This window comes from Gopherus evgoodei, chromosome 2, assembly GCF_007399415.2.
Source record: "Gopherus evgoodei ecotype Sinaloan lineage chromosome 2, rGopEvg1_v1.p, whole genome shotgun sequence".
In the NCBI taxonomy this organism is placed as follows: domain Eukaryota; kingdom Metazoa; phylum Chordata; order Testudines; family Testudinidae; genus Gopherus; species Gopherus evgoodei.
The window spans coordinates 106101016-106125517 of NC_044323.1; the positions used below are offsets into that span (position 1 = coordinate 106101016).

Genomic DNA, 24502 nt, shown 5'->3' on the forward strand with positions numbered 1-24502 from the left:
CAGACTAAACAAACCCATTTTTTTCAATCTTCCCTCATAGGTCATGTTTTCTAGACCTTTAATCATTTTTGTTGCTCTTTTCTGGACTTTCTCCAATTTGTCCACATCTTTCCTGAAATGTGGCACCCAGAACTGGACACAATACTCCAGTTGAGGCCTAATCAGCACGGAGTAGAGTAGAAGAATTACTTCTTGTGTCTTGCTTACCAGGGCCGGCTCCAGGCACCAGCTCAGCAAGCAGGTGCTTGGGGCGGCCAAGGAGAAGGAGCGGCACATTGGGCTCTTCGGCAGCAATTTGGCAGCGGGTCCCTCGGTCCCTCTTGGAGGGAAGGACCTGCTGCTGAATTGCCGCCGAAGAAGAAAGCGGCGCGGTGGAGCTGCCGCTGATCGCGGCTTCTTTTTTTTCCTGCCACTTGGGGCGGCAAAAACTCTGGAGCCAGCCCTGTTCCTTACAATACTCCTGCGAATACATCTCAGAATGGTGTTTGCTTTTTTTGCAACAGCGTTACACTGTTGACTCGTATTTAGCTTGTGATCCACTATGACCCCCCGATCCCTTTCCACAGTGCTACTTCCTAGGCAGTCATTTCCCATTTTGTATGTGTGCAACTGATTGTTCCTTCCTAAGTCAAGTACTTTACATTTGTTCTTATTGAATTTCATTCTATTTACTTCAGACCATTTCTCCAGTTTGTCCAGATCATTTTGAATTTTAATCCTATCTTCCAAAGCACTTGCAACCCCTCCCAGCTTGGTATCATCCGCAAACTTTATAAGTGTACTCTTTATGTCATTATCTACATCATTGATGAAGATATTGAACAGAACTAGATGCAGAACCGATCCCTGCAGGACCCCACTCGTTATGCCCTTCCAGCATGACTGTGAACCACTGGTAACTACCGTATATACTTGTTCATAAGCTGAATATTTTTGGTAAAAATGTGACACATCAACGAGTGGGGACGGCTTATAAATGGGTGTACACCAAAATCTTATGATTTTAAACTCTATGGAATCATTGAATTGAATATCTAATACATTGTGATTTTGATTACCTGGAGCATCTGCAGGCATGGAGCCCCTCAGTTCCTGTAGCCTCAGTTTGCTGTTCCCAGCCAAAGGGAGCTGTAGGAAGTGGCGCGCCGTTTCCCGCAGCTCCCACTGGCTGGGAATGGCGAACTGCAGTCACAGGGAGCTGAGGGGCGCCATGCCTGCAGACGCTCTAGGTAAACAAAACGTCCCGCCAGTAGCTTACCCTGACAGGCTGGGAGCCAAAGTTTGCCGACCCATTTATTGATGTCAATACTGCAGCCTTTTAAAGTTGCAAAGGCTTTGTTAGGTGGACTAGATTGGCTTTAAATGGACCTCATAAGTCTCGAGCCAATATGAAAATATAACGTGAAGAATCAATAGAATCTCTAATAAAATTGAAATAGTCTGTTATCCCTACAGACATGCCAATCTACAGGGCTACTTTGAAATAAACAAAGAACAATAATAATTTGACAGTGATAAAGCAGGTAACATTCCAATATAAAGTCCTACAAAATCTATAACTATAATAATAATAATAATAATCTATTTTCATCTTAGTATTTAAAATGAATGGTGAAATCAAAAGAAAAAGGTCTTCTGATCATGCAGCATTCAAACTTAAAGTTGTTGAATATAAAGCAGCAAACAATAATTGCCCCGCTGTTCTTGAATTCTGTGTTAATGAGAAGCAAGTAAGAGAATGGAGAAAAAATAAAACATTAAAAGACATGCTAAGAAGCAAGAAAAAATGTCCAACGAGGTGCACTTCATTTCCTGAGCTAGAGAAAGATCTCAATAATTGGGCTGTTGAATGTCAACAAAATGGGTACATTGTCACTAGGACTGGAATTCGTCTGCATGCTCTGCAAATGTTGAAAGACAACAAATACAAGTCAGTAAAGCCATCAATGTTTGTTGCATCAGCAGGTTGGTGTACTCGCTTCATAAATCGCCATGGTCCTGTCTTCGTCAGCGAACAAAGCTGCCTAGAGATCTGGAAGAAAAAACTGAATCTTTCCAAAGGTTTATTATAAAATATCAAAAGGAATATGCATTTGAACTGTCACAAATAGGAAATATGGATGAAACACCAACATTCAATCTCCTGAGCAACAGAATAGTAACCGGTGTTGGATAAAAAAAGAAACAGTTTTAATTAAAATCACTGGCCATGAAAAAATCCATTTTACAGTGGTTTTATCATGTTTGGCACATGGATCAACGCTCCCTCCTGTTGTTATTTTTAAAAGAAAAACCTTGCCTAAAAACATGAAATTTCCTGCTGGTGTCATCGTACGTGCACACGAAAAGGGATGCATGGATGGATGAAAGTGGAACTATTGAATGGCTGGAAAAAGTGTGGAATAAGAGACCAAGAGCACTTTTCAAGAAACCTACTATGCTCGTTTGGGTCATGTTCAGGGCACACAAGACGGATGAGGTGAAAAATGTGGCCAAAAATATGAAAATTACTTTGGCTGTGTCATAAATGGATAGTTAAGAGTTAATGGAACAGAAGTACTTCATATCTCTTTTGCCTGTAAAGGATTAACAAGATCAGTGAGCCTGGCTGTCACCTGACCAGAGGACCAATCAGGGGACAAGATACTTTCAAATCTTGAGGGAGGGAAGTTTGTGTGTGTGCTGTTAGTTTTTGGTTGTTGTTCTGTCTGGGTTCTGAGAGTGACCAGACGTGCAACCAAGTTTCTCTCCAATCTCTCCAATACAGTCTCTTATATGTCCAGAATAGTAAGTACTAGGTAGATAAAGCAAGTTAGGGTTATGTTTGTTCTCTTTGTTTGCAAATGTGTATTTGGCTGGAAGGAGTTCAAATTTGTATTTTGCTGAAAGGATTTTAATTTGTACTTGTATACTTAGGCTGGGAGGGTATTCCCAGTGTCTATAGCGGAAAGACCCTATAACATATTCCATCTTAAATTTACAAAGATAATTTTTACTGTTTTTTCTTTCTTTAATTAAAAGCTTTTCTTGTTTAAGAACCTGATTGTTTTTTTTATTCTGGTGAGATCCCAGGGGACAAGGTCTGGATTCACCAGGGAATTGGTGGGGAGAAAGGAGGGAAGGAGGAGAGAAAGGTTAATTTCTCTCTGTATTAGGATTACTTTCTCTCTCAGGGAGAGTCTGGGAGGGGGAGAGAGAAGGAGGAGGGAAGGTGGATTTTCCTCTCTGTTTTAAGACTCAAGAAGTTTGAATCACAGTGATCTTCCAGGGTAACCCAGGGAGGGGAAGCCTAGGAGAGGCAACGGTGAGGGAAAGGTTTTACTTTCCTTGTGTTAAGATCCAGAGGGACTGGGTCTTGGGGGACCCCGGGCAAGGTTTTGGGGGGACCAGAGTGTACCAGGCACTGGAATTCCTGGTTGGTTCAGAGTGGGGAATTATACCATGACAGGCTGTAATACCTAGAGGCTTAACTTCAGTCCTACAACTGCTTGATTCTGCCTGAACAAACCCTTTAAAGACAATCTATGCAAAATGTGGTCTGAATAGATGTGCTCAGACATGGAGAAGTTGACAAAATGCGGGAATCTTATGAAGCCTGAAATCAATCTGTCCGCCCAGTGGATCAAGGACGCGTGGGTGTCCATTCCCTTGGAAATGGTAGAAAAATCATTCAGGAAATGCTGTATCAGCAATGCACTTGACGGGTCAGAAGATGATGCCATATTTGATGATGACACAACAGAGGCTGATGATGAGAAGGAATCTGACTCTGAAGATGACGCTGCTGACATCTATGATGACAATGCAGGTGCATCTGTGACTGAAGCCGAGTTTAGTGTACTGTTTGGTGAATCAGAAACTGATTCAAACTTTGAAGGATTTTAAGACTTTTTAGTCTCATATTGTTCTAAGTTACTTGTTTTAAATATCCATGTATTGATTTTAAATATTGACTGTAATTTTGAAGGTGAATATATATTTGGTCAGTTATAATTATAACAGGTTTTTCATTAGATTACATTAAAATAATTCTAGCAAAACTTTTGAGTGTTTCTTGTGATGCCAGCTTTTAAAATATATCAGGGATTGGCAAACTTTGGCTGTGGCCAGAGGAGGCACTGGTAGCACAGCTCCACTGGAGCCAAGCTGCAGGGGGCAGAGCTGGGACACTAGAATTGGTGCACAGATCCAGACTAGCTCCTTGCTACGGCACAGACTTTCTGATTGAGCTTGGGTATAGCAATTAGGTTCTATGTTCTTCATTTCCCCATATCTAAAATGGGGATAATTCTTGTCTCCCAGACAGAAGTGTCATGAGTATAAATCCATTAAACATGGTTAGCTGTTCAGATGCTATGGACACGTAAGTAGTTAGGCTCAAATCTTATTAAAATTTAAAGGGATTAAAACACCTACTCCCATTACACTCTTTTTAAAATTTCACCCTTATTTAATATTATTTTAAATACAATTCACAAAATATTGTAGAACTTGGCTATTTTATTGAAAATCTAAACCACACTCTCTCTCTCTCCTCTCACACTGAAATGCATCTTGCAAGTTACCTGAAATACCAAATATAAAGTGAAGCCAATACAGATGATGTTACATCAATCTCTCAATTAGCTACAGTAACAGAAGTGGAGCTTAGTATTATACAGACTGACTAAAGGGATAAAAAATAATTATGCTACCTTGATAATTTGATAAAAATTGAGATGATAAAAGTCATAGATGGCCTTAGTTACTGAAATTAATAGAGACTCTAAACCAATAATTGTTTATCGCAACGACATAAGAAAGCCAACTGAGGGTGAAGGGGCAAGCTCATTTTTCCATTTGTTTTTAAGGAACTCACCCAATGTCATGGTCAGAGGCAGTTAAAATTAATATGTCTAATCATTTTCAGACATTAAGTTGTTCAGCTGAATGTGTCAGACAGGAAGCTATCCACAAACAATTTGAATGTTAAATTACTAAAATAGCTGCAGTTTCCTCCCTCTGAAAAATCTCATTATTAGCTTTGGTATTATTATTTCCACTCGAGGAAGTCACTCTACAACACCAAATATTTTCACATGCACTGAAATGTATAGACTACACAAGTCCACGGATGTTTGTTTTGGCAAGAGAACTCAATTTCCTCTGTTTCTCTGAATACAATGTAATCCTCTTCGTTGCTGTCTTCATTTAGAAAGAGGTAGAAACCCCAAACGCTCACAGATCATCTCTTGAAAAAAGCAGTTTGATCTGCTACTAAGGTGCACTCTTCTTCCTATAATATTTTAGATCAGGTGTGGGGGAGGAGACTGATTATTACAAAAAACCCTCAAAACAATCTATAACATTTTTTAGTTGTGCATTTTACATTTGCAGTCATTTGATTAGTTTGTGTGGACAATAATTTGGAAAACAAAAAAATTTTTTAAACGAAACAACTTTGATTCTGTGATCAGACAAGTACATAATGTGGAGGACTGTGACATTTTTTCTTCTAATAAATTATGAATGAATTTAGTAGGGACTAATTGTATTGGCTTGATCTAGGCATATAATACTATTGGGCAGATGTGTAAGGTAAGAGTGGAAGCTATGGGCATAAGGGTTATATTGCCTTTTTAGTGTTAGATTTTGGATTATGACTTTTAAAAAAAAAAAGAACAGGAGATTGTTGGGAGAAAGAAGTTAATTTGGCATATTCTATTCTCCCTGGGAAGGACTATCCCTACCCTTCCACAGAAGAACCCAAAAAAGGGGAAAGCCACCTGGAAAATCCAGGAGATTCATCTCATGTAGTTTTCTCTCTTGTTCATCCTCTGGGGAGGAACGTTTTCAATCTTGTGCTGGGGAAAAGGAGTATGGCCTGTAAATCCTAGGTTCTAGGGGGGAAACCAGACAGCAATCCTGTGAAGCTTGAGGCAGTCGTGCAGGGAGCAGCCCCTTCCTGGTGCACCTCAGTTCCTGCCCTTCGCAGTACACCCTGGTGCTACGCTATCCGTGCCTCCTTCAGCCCCTCCTCTCCCACAGGGAAGGAAGACAAAATGAGTTACTATTGCTTGGAACAACACTATGACCCAGATGGGATTCTTCACAGAAGTCTGCCAGGTTTGAAGGAGAGCAGGCCTGGCCCCACACCAGCTCTATCACACCCTTCCCCCGAAACTTCCCTTACCAGTCCGGTGAGCAATGGCCGCATAGAATGTTTATGAAGGATCTGGCATGGAACCGAGAACGAGCCTGCAATGAAGCTAAACCACCTCCCTCCATTATTCCCTGACTCCTTCCATAACATAGCTTCCTTTCCCTAGTACAAAATGAAGGAGAGCAACAAGTCTCTAGTTACAAGGTCTTTGGAAAAGAAGAAAGGGGTAACAGACCACAATAAGATCTAATCAGAAAGTTGTGACTTATTACAAAATATGGTCCTATAAGTCTCTAGTGTACAGTGCATACCAGTAGTGTAAGGATAGATAGCCTTTTCTAAAATGACGTTTTCCCACACAGCTTTGCTAGTGTACCCTACTATTGCTATTCTGGTCCTGGGCATGTCTTAGACTTCCAACAGTGTACTCTTATGCATAATTCTACAGGGTTTCTTTGTCAAGCTGCAATGTCTTTGAATGGTAGGCACCAATTGCAACTAGGATGAGACCAGCTTATTTTCTCCTGTAACCTAAATGAAGCAATCTTTACAGAGGTGAAAGACTAATGCTGTAACCACCCAAAGAGCCTGAGGAAAAGAATGTGGATTCATTTAAATGAGAAACAATTCAGAGTTCTAACCAGCTTGAGAACTCTTGACTATCGGACTGCATTCATTTTGGTATGTTTTTCTAGCTTACTTACCAGTATTTAAATTACGAGCATGCCCCTATCTAGTTTAGTATTCCAGAAAGCCACTCTTTGGAATATTTCTTTCCTTCTAAAAATCAAAATATTTACATCAGTGGAGTTAAGGATGAAAATTAGAGAAAAAATGGGGTTTCTTATAGAAATAAGCTTATATTCTAAAAAACAGAGCAAGGACATAATCATTTCCCCCCATTTACTGGTTGCCACTGCTTAAGAGCTTTCACTGCTTAAAATTATTTTATAGTTGTTCTGTCTAATGTCCACAAATACTTTGCCCAACAGAGATTAATAATTATTTGACACATTTTCTTTCTAATGAGAGTTTAAGCTGAACATGACATCAGCATATGCCATTTGTCTGTGTGACTGGTGAGCCAGATGAAGTTTACTTTATTTACTAAATGCTGCAACCTTGCCAAATTGCAGGCTTGCACAGAACAGTATGTTCGGGTGCTGACTGTCTTGCCAGCTTTCAAGGAAGTACTTGACCGAGACCACATGTGGAGGTCAAGTGATTCTATCATGATATCACCAGATGGTAAATTATGGTATTATTCCCAAGACAGGTAGCATAGTTTGTTTTGAAACAGTTGGTAGTTGCTCCATGAACTCTCAGCGAGAAGCAATTTCACAATTGCAAAAGACTAGGAATGCTGTCGATGTTGGGGGGAATGCTTTCCCAAAGAGACTTCGTACAAATAATATGAATTCTAAGCGTCCAATCTGTATGTTTTATAGTAAATAAATAAAAGTGCTGTTTTATTAACTCCTATTTCAAATCAGAGTCCTTCCTTTCCAAGCTCACTCTGAACAAATCCTGTATTCACACATGGTTTTTGAAGGCATGGGGTGAATTCTGCACTAGAGGCATGAAAATAATAAAATGACAGTAATTACATCTTATATAGCGCTTTTCATTGGTGCATCTCAAAGCACTTAACAAAAGAGGTCACTATTATTATCCCCATTTTACATAATGTGAAAACTGAGGCACAGGGAAGTGAAATTACTTGCCCAAGGCACCCAGTAGGCAAGCAGAACCAGATATCCTGAGCCTCAATCCAGTGCTCTATTAATTAGGACATAGTCTTTGTATGTAAATTAAAACTGCATGTGTTTCTGTGATATATTGCAATCCCTCAACTTCCACAAACTTCACTGGGAGTTGAGAGCTCCCATCACATTCCAGGACTGAGTGGATTGGTGTGCTAGAACTATGTGATTGACCGGGTAGCAGCGATACATAACCAAGCTTGCAGAAGCCAATAGGAAAGCTGCCGCCTGAGGGATCTTGCAGGGCCTTCAATGCTCATCAACTTAATGTGAGATGAGGGCAGGGCACACAGCACTTTGTACAATCTAGCCCTAATTTATACCTTCTGTGCAACCTAAGCCACCAATGAATTCAGCTGACATTGCCCATGTTTTTCTCGAATGGGTAGATTAATTTTTTTGTTTTGGGCATATTTGGCAAATTGCACTAAACTCTTAATTTCAAAAACAAACATTTATATAGTAAAATGCTGTAAAAACCACAGGGACAAAGGACTCTCTTTCTTCCAGTTTTTATCATAAATGTCCAATGACTTTTTTAAAATCTAAAGCTAAAAAGTGGAACACAGTTTAAATAACCAATCATTTTGAAGGGAGTGTTCAAAAGGTGAGTGTTCATTTCCCAGTACACTCAGTGGGAGTTTGGACTGAGACAGGGCTGCAAGACTCATCCACACAGGGCCAGTGCAGAGGAAGTTTTGCTCCCTATTGCACGTCTATTCAGCGATGCAGCTTGGGCCATAATCTAGCCCTAAATCTTCACTTGAACTCTCTCAATAACATCCTCATTCACCCTTGCCAAATTTCAGAAGCAAATCAATGACCCTTAATCGCCTTGGGACTGAGGAAGTTGGGATTTTTTAATTGGCTCATCATATTGGGACATTTTAACCTATTTAAAACTATGGGACAAACGAGACCAAAAAAGGTGACACAAAAGTTACTAGGGAAGGAAGCTGCCTGAATAAAATGGAAAATATTATTAGAACACTTTCTGCAATTTTGCTTTTATAAATTGGACACTTGCTGCTAGTAAATTACTCTGCAACAACCCCAGGTTGAACAGCGGGAGATGAGGAAAGGATGGGTGGAAATTTGGATTCACACTGTGGAAACTCTTTAGATTTACAAAGAAGAGAATTATGTCATATGTTCTATTCAAGTGGAATATGTACTTAACTGACACTCTTAGAAGTTGTTAAAAATATATTCACAAGCACTAGAGAGATTTAATATAAATCATTATGCTAGTAGCCTTTGATACTTTTATTTTAAAGAGTTATACATTTTAGCTTATGATTGAATATGCATGTAAAGGCTCAGAATTCATTAAAGTTAAGGATATTTTTTTTCTTTTTTAAAAAATTGGGCCAAATCATTCCCTCTGCTAACAGTACTGTCAACCCTCTGTACATTTCCCAATCTAAATGTGGCCACTCTCAGAAGGGCATTACATGTCTTTAGCTGCCATGGCATTTTTCTCCCTTTTATTTTAATTTGGTGCTTGCATCATTAGCAGAATCACTGTGTAGTTGTCTAGTTAAATTATGCTTTATGAGTGTGTAGCAAATGTTAAGTACTATCAGTTGATTTCATATTTACCACATAAACATTAACTTCTCAGCCATGAATAGAACAAGCTTGTATCTTTGGTTACGTCTTGTTCGGCTATCTGAATGGTACATTTAAAGCACTTTAAGGAGAGAAGAACAAATGAGTTTCAAATTAGAAATTAATTATTCTGTGTTCTAATTCCATAGCCATTACCTTAGGAGAATGCCCAAAATACGTCATTGTAAGGACCTCAGTCCTCCTTTACTTCATGCTATTGTTTTCTACAAATGAGTTCTAGTACATTTTGATAATGGATTGTGTCATGGGGTCATTATAGTCCGGTACAAATCCAGCAGAAATATTAGGCAGATAAAACTTTCAGATTTATGATTGGTTACTGTTGCAAAATTTAGTTGATTTTTTTCTTCCCACAATTTATTGGCTGATAAGGAAAAGACTGGCTTTTATAGCATAAGATTACTAGTAGCAACATTTGAAAAACCCTAGATAGTTACAATTTTGAGTTTATATTACAATTTTCAGCTTCAGAATCATTTATCATCTAGTCATTTAGATTTTCTAGAACAAACCACTGTCCAACACTCTCACAGAACTGGTTTAATTCAGTCTAAACTCATCTCTAGTATAACTCCATTGAAGCCAGTGGAGTTTCACCAGGGATGAATTTGCCCCAATGTATTCTGACAGGTTAGAAACATCATTCTTATTTGCTAAGCACCAGCAATTAGATCTGCACTGTACAAGTTCATCATGTCCTGAATAATGCAGGTCTAGTGCCACGCAATTTACAGCTGCGCACCTATCAAGCAAGTTGCTTAAAATTGTTTGGGTAAAAATTCACATTGTGGATACAGTTATTCCTTAAAGGACCATTTACACTTAACACAGAGCTTCAGAGTGCAAGTGTGCAGTTTTATGCTTTGAGCAGATGACAAAAACCAAAAAAATCCCTGATAAGCAGGACTAGGAATGCAAAGGTTCCTGATACTGCATTAATGAAAGTCTTGCTGCATGGCTGCCAAGCTGCTCTGGCTTGGTGAAACTAAGAACTAATGGGTCGCTCCAGTGAAGTCAGTGGGAATGGTGCCACTGAATAGTGCCAGTGGGTGTGGGTTCAGATCCTATGAGAGGAATGTGTGGATAAGTGCCTCTGTAGCATTCTCCAACAGCATTAGACCCTATTTGAATCCTAACTTGCAGTCAGAAAGGAGAATGGGGGGCTTGAAACTTACTACCACTGTGTGCTTCACTTTACTTGCTCCTAACAGCCCCAACTCAGACTTGTAGAGGAGTGCAACAGCCCTCCCCCATCTGCAACATTGCTGTATGCCCCACAAGGACTTGTGACAAGAGACCAAACTCCCTCCCTGAGAAAACAAGAAGAAAAAGTAGTGCAAATGTCGAACTAGGAATGAGAAGTTGAATGTGGGGAATCTCCGTTATGGGCAATTCTAGAATATCTTGTGGGCCTGGGTGCAAGTAGCTACTCTGAGTCCCTGCTGGTGCTGCTGCATTCACATTGCTAATCTTAGTGCCAGCTCAAGCCAAGCTAGCACACGTCTGTCTACCTGGGCTGGGAGGCACACTCTCCCAGTTGCAGTGTAGGCACACCCATGAGGCTAGTGCCCGGGAGCCTAGTGTCAGAAAGTAGATTGAGAACAGAATGGTGCATCCTGTAGCAGGATGGCTTGGCTGCATTCTTCCTGCCCACCGAGGAGCTCAAAAAGGTGATGTGTCCTTGGGCCCCAGGGATGGACCTTATAAGCACTCAACTCCTATTACCAAAAACCACTTTAAAGCAGGGTTACAACTACGACCACTGGGGAGATTGCCAAGAAAATTCAAGGTGATACAGGTAATAGTGCTGGTGATTAGATGGCACTCAAAGAATAAGTATTAGAATAAATTCCTCAGCAAAGTTACAGTGTTGCCAAAAGTGTCATGTTTTGGTTGAACCCCAGTTCTCAGCCTGTCAATAAAAGTACAGTAGCACTTTTATTTATTTATTTTTCTAAGAGTAAGATTTTTTTCTATTAGATGTAAATGACAATTTCAGTGACTAATGAATATTTTGGAGAAAGTGTTTTTTTGTTAAAGTTTCAACAGCCCTGGACTTTTAATTAAAATATCGATTCTCTGAGAGCTCCAGCAAGTCCTACAGTAAAATCAGGGAACACAAGAGGTTGACATTCCTGATATTCCTAAAGTAATAAACCAAGGCAAAAGAACTTTTAAAAAGAAAACAAACCCCCTTCTTTATACATCATAGAGAAGAAAAAAAAAAAGACTGGAACTAGATTTTTAACCTTCTTTGAAAGTCATCTTTAAGAAAAGAAACCATGTGCTCTTTTCTCCTTGGGAACCAGTTTTGTTTTGCTGTCCCTAGGGGATGTATTAAAGCGGGAATCTAATCTAGAAGATGCAGGGAAAGATGTATTCTGAAAAACAGCTTTTTCCTATTACAGAACCTGATTCACTGCATCCTGCCTCAGAAAATGAAATGTCTTCTGGATGCTCCACAGAAAAAACATTCACAACCCGCTGAAGGAAGAAAGGAAATGTGTCATGAGGCAAAGGTTGAGAAGACCTGACCCACAAAACCTCCAAGTCAAAAGAAACCTCCCTTCCTCAAGGGAGATAAAAACATATGCCTGCATTTTGATAACTTGTGATGATGTTTTTGACTTAGGGGTAACCTACAAAAGGAAGATAATTGATTGGAATCCACCCATCCCTTTTGTTGAATTAAGGGCTCCTTGGTAACATGGGATATAACTGGAATCTGTTTCCAACACTGAACTATTCATGACCTTGATCCAAAGCAGAAAATTACGCAGAAGTACAGAATAAGGTAGAAAATGAAGGAAAAAAACACTCAAGACATAAACCCTACACTCCCATAGCATAGCAAAACAAAGACTAAACAAATATCATCACTGCTGTCTTTTGAGGAAATGTAAAATTGGCTACCAGCTTGATCCTAAAGAGATTGGAAATTCCTTCATGCTAAATATGGTTCTAAAGATTGTCCAAGGGAAACTTATGACTTGGTGTGCTGGATATAGCAGAAAACAGACTGCGTTTAACCCTACACTCTTTCAGTGTCTACATTAGTGAACAGAATAGATGTTAATTGAACAGGTGGGATAGCACTGGTGTATAGCGAATGCCAACTATGCCACGTGTCTACACTAGCCATTCCCATTCAATTGCAGTTTTGCCCCATGTCCACACTTATCCTGTTTTATGACACCACAGCTGCACTTCCCTTTGGGCATTTCCTATACATCTTTCTGAAGCAATGGCTTCTGGGAGCCCAAGAAAACTGTGGGGAAAGAGGTCAAATCCTCCAACCCAGCCCCCATCTCCAAAGAGAAACTAGGATCAATGCTCTGCTGTTGCTCAGCAAGCAAGGCTTTTGCTGAACCTTTTGAAAAACAGTTGTGAGGCCTCAGCGGAGGTTGGAGCAAGATAGCAGCTGGTGCTCTATGAATGCCTATGGGGAATAGCAGAAGGTGCTCTAATGGTATGTCTACACTTAGAGCTGGGGATGAAATTCCCAGCTCAACGACACATACCCATGCTAGAGCTCACTGAGCAAGCCCACTAAAACAGAGTGTAGCTGTGGCTAGCCATCCCAAGTATGTACCCATCTGAGATGCTAGGCACCTACGCAGGCAGCTAGTCTCTCCCGCCACTCATGCTGCCGGAGCTACACTCTATTTTTAGCACTCTAGCTGGATCAGAGCTAGTGCGGATAAGTCTCCTTGAGCTGGGAATCACAACACCTCTCCAAGTGTAGATGTACCCTGAGAGTATTTGTGAGGAATGGAGAACAAGACAAGTAGTAGCTGGAGATTGTGGAAATGGTTTTCTCCTCATGAGTAGCTGGCTCTATGCCGTACAACAGGATGGTGTTTATCAGCTGGAACACTGCTCCCAGTGACCACAGACTAGTGGACACAAGTCATTCTGAAGACCAGGCATGGTCAGCAGTGGCTGCATAATTTCAGACTGAGGAACAGACTTGTCTGTACCTTTTTGTCAGCTAGCCATGACCTCATAGTGCCAGTCCAGGAGGATGAGAACTCAAAGTGGAAGAGTGGCAATTGATCTGTGGAAGCCAGCTATGAGACAGGTCACCTCTGTAGTGACTGGTGCACTGTGGGAGCACTAATGGGAAGATTGTTTGCACTGATGAGGCTATTACACCTGAGTCCCATCTACACTAACACTGGCCAGTAGAGACTGACATAGAGAAGCATGATAGAATAGTTAAATGAAGCGGGCCTAATTTTTAGAGGTGTTGTGCAAGAGGCTTCAATGGGAGCAAAGAAACGTTTGTAAATGAAGCCTTTTAATAGTTGCCTAATTATGGACTGCAGAGTCTAACTTTAGGCACCTATTTTGAAAATCTTGGCCCATGTTTTTAACTATGTAACTAGTAATTCATAAGGCAGAGATAATGCGCCAATTTTTCAAGTGGCTCCTAAATTAGTGTATGCAAAAGCAACATTTGTGCATACAAGCCAATGTGCACAAATGCCCATTTGAATGGGAAATTTGGGGAATGCAAATTTAGAGTCCACTTCTGAAAATCTGGTTCAATGTATAAAACCCTAATGCTTCCAATGGTTCTTTCTTACACATGCTAGTTCTCATTGCTGGCATACCTTTTTCGCACCCACATCTCTCCCATCCCATTTTTTCCCTGTTATTCTTTTAATAACATTAAAATATTTAAAACAAAACACTTAGATCTTAATTTGTTCTGTGGTTGACAAAATTGACTTTTCTGTGTGAATAGCTCACAGCTAGCTTGCTGAGCATGCACCCAACACTAGGATAACTGTTCCATATTCACTTGAGAGGGCAGTAACTTCCAAGTCCTAATTGTAGCCATTTAAGTGCACTATTATTCAACAACACAGAATACAAACAAAGAAATAAACAAACACACAAACAATAAAAAACAAAAAAACACCCATTGGCCCAGAGCATCCTCTATCACAGTAATATTTGTTTAAGGTGGCCTAATGTGGGGGGGAAACATTTCCTTTTGCCCCTTCCCCTAAATTGTTCTGGTTCCACAAGCATTGGCACTTTCAGAATTCAGAGGATCCTATGGCACCATAAAAGACAAGACTCATCCACCCATGACTGCAGAGGCCCTGTGCACCAACTCTAGTGTCCCACCTCTGCTGCCTCCAGCAGCTTGGCTCCAGTGGAGCTGTGCTACCAGTGCCTCGTCTGGCCACAGCTGCAGTTGGGATCCCCTGCAATGTAGAAAGCTACGGTAGAGGAAATGAAGCCTGGAGCTATGTTTCCTTAGCAATCTGTATGGATCAGCTGAGGGGGTTGATGTGACCTTCCAACTCAGGGCCCTCCTCTGTCCCTGCCGCTGTGCAGGTCCCGGATGCCAATTCAGCAGCTGTACTTCTTCAGGGTCATAGATTGGGATGAATTTGGCCTATAGTCTCCAGTACAGGAAGGGGATACCTAGAAGGAGTACCAATAGGGAACAGTCCCCACAAGTGTGGGGCTTGGGAGATTCCTTGGGCCAGCAGTGGTGGTATCTCATTTTGTACCATAGCTGTCCTAGATTTGTGTGCAGAATAATCACTGGTGTCCTCAGAAAACCTTGGCCCTTTCCCTGGATTGTACATATAAAAATAAAGAACATGGGCTTATCCCTTGGGTCTCATCTATCTCCAATCAGACCAGGGCCCCAAGTTGGAAGAGGCAAATGGGACTTTATGTCCCCTAATCCAAGGCTGGCCATTTTCAATGTACATTAAAACATCCTCAGAGTAGCTCTAACTTGAACCCAACTTCATTGGCCCCCAAAGTACCATTTTGGCAGCAGACAATCACTTCTGCTTTTAGTCATACCCTCAAGGTTGTGCACTAGAGGGTGGCCAAAGATCTGGCCCCATGCACTGGTATTTATTTGTACTGATTTTTTAAAAACAGAAAATGGATGCATCTGTTGTGGATAAACTGGCTTTTTACAAGTTAGGGAATCCCTGTAAATGGAGTGATAAGGCCACCAAGCACTGACTGTTTAACCAGGCAGCTCACTATATCAGCAGCATTGATATCACACACTAGTGATGATGGAACAAGGACAAGTGCAGAGTCCTGCACTTAGGAGGGAAGAATTCCATTCACTCTTACAGACTAGGGACCGAATGGCTAGGAAGCAGTTCTGCAGAAAAAGACCTAGGGGTTACAGTGGACAAGAAGCTGGATATGAGTCAACAGTGTGCCCTTGTTGCCAAGAAGGCTAACGACATTTTGGGCTGTATAAGTAGGGGCATTGCCAGTAGATTTAGGGATGTGATCATTCCCTTCTGTTTGACATTGGTGAGGCCTCATCTGGAGTACTGTGTCCAGTTTTGGGTCCCACACTACAAGAAGGATGTGGAAAAATTGGAAAGAGTCCAGCGGAGGGAAACAAAAATGATTAGGTGGCTGGAGCACATGACTTATGAGAAGAGGCTGAGGGAACTGGGATTGTTTAGTCTGCAGAAGAGAAGAATGAGGGGGGATTTGATAGCTGCTTTCAACTACTTGGAAGGGGGTTCCAAAGAGGATGGATCTAGACTGTTCTCAGTGGTACCTGATGTCAGAACAAGGAGTAATGGTCTCAAGTTGCACTGGGGGTGGTTTAGATTGGATATTAGGAAAAACTTTTTCACTAGGAGGGTGGTGAAGCACTGGAATGGGTTACATAGGGAGGTAGTGGACTCTCCTTCCTTAGAGGTTTTTAAGGTCAGGCTTGACAAAGCCATGGCGGGGATGATTTAGTTGGGAATTGGTCCTGCTTTGAGCAGGGGGTTGGACTAGATGACCTTCTGAGGTCCTTTTCAACCCTGTGTGACAAAGTTCCTCCTCTACCTTGGTAGGTCCTGCGCTTATTGGCAGATTTGCTCACCTCAGTGATCTCCCCCACAGTCTGGATCAACTCCTCCTGTGTCTCATCAGGAGTTGGGAGGTTTGGGGGGAACCCAGGCCTGCCCTCTACTCCGGGTTCCAGTCCAGGGCTATATGGATTTGTAGCTGTCTATAGTGCCTCCTGTAACAGCTGTATGACAGCTACACCTCCCTGGGCTACTTTCCCAAGGCCTCCTCCAAACACCTTCTTTATCCTCACCACAGAACCTTCCTCCTGGTGTCTGATAACGCTTGTACTCCTTAGTCCTCCAGCAGCACACCCTCTCAGTCTCAGCTCCTTGTGTCTCTTGCTCCCAGCTCCTCACACGCACTTCCTCTCCTCTGGCTCCTCTCTATCTGACTGGAGTGAGCTCCTTTTTAAACCCAGGTGCCCTGATTAGCCTGCCTTGATTGGTGTTCTAATCAGCCTGATTACTCCAGTGTAGCCCCTGCTCTAGTCAATCAGGGAACAGAAAACTACTCAGACAGTGACTAGTATATTTGCCCTCTACTAGACTCCTGTACCACACTGGCCTGGGTCTGTCACACCTGATATTCTATGATTCTACGATTCTATGATTCTAACTTCTGATAGTAGAAAATGGGCTGGAAATACCATATACTTAAAAAGCTATCTGTCTCCATCAGCTTTAAAAAAAACCTCACAGAAGTCCATGTTAGGAATGTGCCAATTGGCTTAGACAACTAAATAGTGTTCCCTCACTATTCCCAGTATCCTTTGCACTTCTACTTCCCATTATTTATTGAAAGGTGTATGGCAACTATTGAGGTACGCTTATCTAGGTCTCTAGGAGAAAACCGGCACCTTTTTTTTTTTTAAAGGGCAGCCACTTTACTTCCTCGTGAAAAGATTTTTACAAAGGTCTGATTTACATTTGTTTACACAATACTAATATCTCAGGACTAACCTTTCCTTTAGGGCATAAAAACAGGGGGGAAATAAAACTTTCCACCAACACTGTGAATAAGTTGGTTCGCTATGACCTGGATCCTTCAAACACTTACAAATATACAACTTTATTCCACTGTAGTCAACAGGAATATTCACGTGAGTAACGTTAAGCATGCACCTGAGGAATTGAGGCCTCATATTCTGCCCCTAAGAATCTGATCCTGCTCCCATATAATTAAGAGCCAAAACTCCCATTGACTTCAGTATTGCCTGATTAAGCCGTAAGTGAGATGCAGGCAAGGAACTGAAGTACTAACGCAAAACCCACATCAATTAATCTACATCAATTCACCTCTACCAGCAGCAATCTCAAGACATTCCTGGGAACATAGGTAAAAATGGCAAAATCTGTTTAAAGCAAGGGAACACTGTGGAATATGGAGTAGACAATGCTATTCCAATATACACCCACTCAGGAGCTGACCCTAATTTAGAATAAAATTAAAGATGCTCTGAAATGAACACTGGAATGCCAATTGCTCTGTTATGTTGCCTCATCTGTCTGTCTCCTTAAGGGAGCCATAACTGGCTAATAACAAACCTCAGATACCAACCTACAACAGATTAAAAAACAAAACAAAACAAAACATTCTTTTAAACATCCACAGCAAGAGAATCAGCATGTGGCTCCTATAGCACATTCCACAGAAATTGCATTTGTGGCTTTTGGGGTCGACACTGGGTCTATTGTGTAGATGAGAGTGGCTGAAGAGTCCCTTTTTGTTTTTGATGTTGTTTCCTGAAACCTTAGGGTTTCATGCTGAATAAACTATCTACATACTGTAAAAAGGCCAAAGCCCTCAGTGCCTTGTTTACAGTCTTCTTCTACTCTCACCTCTGTATTTTTCCCATCCCCTCACACAGAAAGCTCCTCTTACCTTAGTTTGCCAGTTCACTATTCTCCCTGCCTTCAAGTCCCTCCTAAAGGCCCATTTCTTCTGCGATGCCCACATGATATGAACCACACCAAATATTTTTTAAAAAAACAGATCTTGTGATTAAGACACTAGACAGGGATGCAAGAGCTCTGGGTTCAATTCCCAGCTCTGCCAGACTTCCTTGGCAAGTCACTCAGGGTACGTCTAACACAGCAGCTGGGAGGTGTAATCCCCAGCACGAGCAGATGTACACATGCTGTTCTGCTTGAGCTAGCACCTAAAACAACAATGCGGTCGGGCCAGAGGCTGAGGCTAACCCCACCCCAAGTACTTACCCCAGGGGGTCGGGTGGGACTGTACTTGAGTGGCTACCCTGCAGTGCATTGGTTCAAGCAAAGCTAGCACGTGTACCTCTACCCATGCTGGGAATTACATCTTCCAGCTGTTGTGTAGACATACCCTCAAGTCTCTCTGTGTCTGGGTTCCCCATCTATGCAGTGGGATAACAGTACTACCTTTCTCCCATCCTTTGTTTGTCTTGTCTATTTAGACTGTACAGTTTTTGGGGCATGGACTGTATTTGCAGAGTGCATAGCATAAGGGAACCCCAGTCATAGCTGGCTCCTCTGAATTTCCCTGTGTGTCTAATTTTCCCCAATTCTCTTCTACTGTAAGCTCTCCGGGGCATGGAGATTTTTCATTCTGCATTTAGCTCAGCACTTCGAACATTTTTTGCTCTGAGTCAATAACAAATAAAATAATATTCCCTAATTGGTAGAGCTAGTCAAAACAAAAAGGCTTGAATATTTGTCACTGAAATTTCAAAAATTCCACCACTGAACATTTTCACCATCACTTTTAACGGGATCACTAAGGTCTCTGGAGGGTGTACAGGAATTGCTGGAAAAAGGAGTTCACCTTTTGCTGAGCCCTCACAGAATGCCTTTTGCATGAATTGGCAAACTAATTTCAATGGTCTGTGAACTCAATATCAGAACTGAAGACGGGGAAGGTTCCCCTGCTTCTGAGGCAGCCTATCCCACCCTCTATATTCCCTGCCAGGACTGGTATTTTAACCCTGGTTCACGACGACACTTATGAAGAATATTTTTTGTGGACTTTGCATTACAATAAATTGCATCAAATGGCAGATGTAAAAAAATGTCTTGAGGGAAGAGACAACTGGATTCCCTTCTTGGGCTTTTTCCTCCCTCCCGGCTGTAAATTACTGAGTGGAAACTCTGCACAGTCTGGAATACTGCTTAATTGTGCTCTGAATATAAATGAATTCTTTCTAGTAGTGGTTTTTAAATGGGAGAGGAGAAAATACTACCTGTGAGCAAGTCTTGGGAGGCAAATGTTTGGCAGGTCATTCCAGCAGTTTTTCCCTCATAAAGGTTAACTATCATTGTATGCCCCTCTGAGATGGCAATTGAGATATGATTAAATTACACAGCAAGCAGTTATCTGACTATCGGGAAAAAATGATTGAAGAAAATCTAAACAATTAATTGTGCTCTGAATATAAATGAATTCTTTCTAGTAGTGGTTTTTAAATGGGAGAGGAGAAAATACTACCTGTGAGCAAGTCTTGGGAGGCAAATGTTTGGCAGGTCATTCCAGCAGTTTTTCCCTCATAAAGGTTAACTATCATTGTATGCCCCTCTGAGATGGCAATTGAGATATGATTAAATTACACAGCAAGCAGTTATCTGACTATCGGGAAAAAATGATTGAAGAAAATCTAAACAATTAATGAGGTATATTCCAGTCTCATGGCATATGGCTGTTACAGATTGCAATCACTGGGCACAGACATGAGAAATGCATCACTTACGATTTATCTACACTGCTATAAAAATGGAATGTCCTAGACCTTAATAGTGGGTAAAAACAGTAGGAAAGGGGGTCAGGATAAGTTTGCTGCACCTCCAGTGCTCACTTTTCTATACAGCTTTTAGGAAAACAGATTCACTTTAAAGGTAAAAATCCTTTTCAAGTTCAGAACACTACTATTCTCATTTTCTAATAATCCGCTAGCCTCACTGAAAATAAACATGTTCTCCTTTTGCAGGATCTTCCTGTTAGTAACAGTTGCATATAAATAAAGTTTTCTAAACAGACATCTTATCTTTATATGGAAGGAAGTCCAATAATAAGGAATTGACGTTCTTCCCTAAAAAAAAATACATTTGTTAATTCTTTCCCATAAACTATAGAAATAAACTAACACCCTGAGATTTTTTATTCTATTTTCACAGCAAATTGGATAGTCTGCACGTAGATAAGGTTAGCACTGTTTGCGTTTCTGTATAAACAATGCTCTTGTTGCTACCTTACCATGCAACATCAAATAACTAATCTTTTTTCTCAGGTTTCAACTGCTTCATGGAATTGTTGGTTCATTTCTGCTGGATTCCTTACAGTTACGTTGGATCATCTACAGTACAGGTTGTGAACAGCTTGCCAAACAAGGCACTTCAGAAGCACATTATCCATGTTTGTTGTCTTGAACTGCACAACTGTTTTCATAGAGATGTCCTTTCCCCATCAAAAATAGGACAAAGGAGCACTCAGATGAACTCAAACAATTGATCTGATAAACTACAGTACTTCAACTTTACTGACTTCGTAAACTAGGCAAGACATTTCTAGTGTCCCAAATTAACACTATTATATAGAAAATATACGATCCCTAATCAATCATGTTTTCCTTCTACAAAATGTTGATCTTTTACAGAAAAAAATTATAACAAACTTGATGTATGTTATGTCACTTTCAACAAACAACAGACATCTTTGTTCCCAGACAATCCAGAAAGCAGTACTTTTAGCAATGTGAAAACAATACTGAAATTGGGAATGTTAGTATGTAATAAGGTTTCCGTGCTCCAAAATTAAAAATGTAAATGCCATGTTAAATGAAGATAAGCTCGAAAGTGTAGCCTTTATATTGTGATTATACTTGTGTAAATGTCTTATAAAATGCCATAACATTTGTTCAGAAATCTCCATGTTTCATAAACACAGTGAATGTTTAATTTTAGGGGCATCAATGTATTTATTAACATGGAAGCCAAAAGGAATTAAAAATATACACAGTGCACCAAACATTGCAACACAAGGTATGTTGCTGATGCAAAATGCATGGGAAGGGATGTTAGTAAAAAGCACTTATCCAAGTTCTAGACGAAATCTTAATGTTATGTCATACACATCACATTTATACCAGAAGAACTACAATAATGGGAAATCTGGGACTCATAGGTATGAATCGTGGAATGTCTGGGGCGTGAGGGTGTGAGTGAAAGAAAGAGAGAATATGGAAGGGAAAGAGAATCAAAGGAAAGTGATGTCTGTGTGTGCATGGGCTAATCTACCCGAACTAACTTGAATCCATCTAGCCTGGGTAACAACAGCAGTGAAGACAGTGCAGTGAGAGCTTTGCAGCAGGATAGGGAGTCAAGTATGTACCCACAGTCAGGGCTGGGCTTGTACTACTTGCAGTGAAGCCCACTGCAATGATTTCACTGCTGTTGTTACTGGCGCTAGCTAGATTTAAGCTAGCTCAGGCAGGCTAGCCTGTGCACAGCTTCTGCTGTGTAGACATAACCTTGGTATATCAACACTGTCTATACAGCCTTCTATCTGATAAGGCATTTAAAGTACAACATTGTTATTTTCTGATCACCAAACCAGGAAGAAGTTACTTCAATGGAAGGCAGAAAAAAGTAAGCCATTGTAAAAGACATTTAACAAGACACACAGTCACTGGGTAAACTCCTGCAATAACTACTCACATCAGCTCATTCTAATCATTAAAATTAAACTAAGAAATAAAACAACTAACAATAACATCTACTGTTCAGTCTACTTGTTTTTATGTTGCAAGATTTCCTCCTCCTTTAGGTATTTATTGTCTATTCAGGGGTCAGTTGTGGCTTTGCTGCAAGCCTCACAAATAGGGCAACAGGCACCTGCACTGTCCTGGAAGTAAACTGGGAAACAGACTGTTATTCAGACAATCTGCCTCCCATTTTGTTGGGGACATAACCAGGGCTGGCTCCAGGCACCAGCTCAGCAAGCAGGTGCTTGGGGCAGCCAAGGGGAAGGGGTAGCACCGGCACGTTGGGCTCTTTGGCGGTGGGTCCCTCTCGGAAGGAAGGACCTGCCGCCAAAGTGCTGCCAAAGAAGCAAGCAGCGCGATGGAGCTGCTGCCGATCACGATCGCGGCTTTCTCCCCTTCCCCCCCGCTGCTTGGGGGTGGCAAAAACCCTGGAACCGGCCCTGGACATAACCTGGAACAGCATATGTCTTCTAGCACACCAGTGCTGGCCTGTGCACTGGAGGCAGAACCAAGGCTCTGGATAACATCAGTTCTGGGTAATTATATTATGAGGGAGCAGCCCTTTGCTTTTTAGGATTCAGCCCAACAAAAAATAACTTAATTGGAAGGGTGTTTACAGAGTTAGGAATGGATGTTTAGGAATGAGGGGCAGTTCTAGCAATTGAGGTGAGTGAAACATTCAAAGCTCCAACAACATTCAACAAGAGTCCTCACTGAAGTTATTGAAGAGTTTCACTGGTTGCAGGATTGACTGGCTGACCAAAGCATCCAAACAGAGGGATTTATTTCTAACTCCATTATGGGTTTGTTCTAGTCAGTGCATTTAGCAACTCTGCATTTCCTTATGTCATTCTTACCTGCATTGTTGTCTTTGCCACTCCACTTGTCTCCATAATTTGCAAATGGGGTGTTGCCACTGGCGGAGGAGGTGCTCTGCGTTTTTTAATTTCTGGGTTGGCGGTCATTCCCGAAATGTTGCCAAGAGATAGTGATGGACCCAGCATAATGGAACGTGAATTCACTGAAGGTGAATTTGGAGCTGTTGCAAAGCCCTGTAAGTAGATGTACAACTTGATCACAATCACTTTTTAAAGGCTATGGGAAGAAACACAAGAAAAACAATTACACCCATTTACCCTTAAACTCAGACAATGTTCTGAGTGATTGTGTATGATCCTCTGTCAAACTTGCCACATTACACACTGTTCAATATCTGGACATTTTTCCAAGATCAACTGACATGTAGTAACCCCGTTCAGAAGGGGGCGAAAGTTGCAACCGATGAAACGTATATTAATATTTAGAAAGAAACAGTCAACCCCCGTACAACTTGTTAGAACCCTTGCTGGGTAATAGTAAGGAAAAATGCATAAAATTAAAAAAATTTTTTGACCATCTCTTTTCCACCATGAACTATGTGCAGCGTGTTAACATGTCAATCCCTTATGATCGTACTCAGAGTATCAAAATATCACTTAAAACTCCAGAACGAGGATTATAGTCAGCAACTCTACTCCTCAGCACAATGGAAATTTCTACTGTAAGTATAAGATCATTTGTGCAGAGACAGAGCTTTCTTGGGGGCCGATTTGAGGTGATGGAACAAACACCAACAGAAACTAAGGACCATCACAAACCTCACCACCCTCTGCTCCAAGTTCAAGGTGCACTTCTTCAACGTTTCTCTCTCAAACTCAAACACATACATAGCATCACGGACACATTATGTTTTCTGAAAAAGTAAACTACCAAAGCACTGAACTGAACACACAGTTTCCTCCCTGGGGTAGAGATAAGAGAAAAAATGAACAACACATGACAGATATTAGTCACATTCTTTAACACAGTACTGGAAGGCTGCTTAGATACTACATTGATGAGGGTGGTAAAGAACCTACATAGAATAAAATAGAATCCATTTCCTACTAGACATATGTCCACATCACAAACACTATCACAAGCTGACAATCTAAGCAACAAGGTCAAGCACGCAGAGATAATGAACTATCGTCTCACAAAGAGATGGCCCCCTCCATCTCAGGACTGATGCACATTAGCAACCCGGGGAAGCTTGCAATGCTGCTGCCCATGCTGTATCTATTCTGTAGATAGAGAACTACTCTTCTAGGAGGGTCATTCTGGCACCTTTCACCAGCACTACACTTACACTATTTTTAATTGCTTGGCTTGACAGCACATCTTCTTCCACAACAGTTGGGATGTCACAGAGAAGAGAGCACAAAAAAGGAAGACTAAATATACACAGCAGGTTCTGAGCAGAAATCACATCAAACAAAATACTGGCATGTAGTGGCAGCTGATCCGGAAACGGTTTCCTCTCAGTTTTTTGGTTCCCTAATTAGGCCATCCATACTTCCAGCCAAGAGT

General features: G+C 41.1%; 1 protein-coding gene across 5 annotated transcripts in view; it reads right to left on the bottom strand.

The window, feature by feature from the left end:
* COBL (cordon-bleu WH2 repeat protein) overlaps positions 1 to 24502 on the bottom strand; it is a 245318-nt gene that overhangs the window by 91451 nt on the left and 129365 nt on the right. For all 5 annotated transcript variants that reach the window (XM_030551474.1, XM_030551473.1, XM_030551475.1 and 2 more), the window contains one exon: positions 22972 to 23166. In XM_030551474.1, the coding sequence (XP_030407334.1) occupies positions 22972 to 23166 (195 nt within the window). The remainder of the gene's footprint in view (positions 1 to 22971; positions 23167 to 24502) is intronic.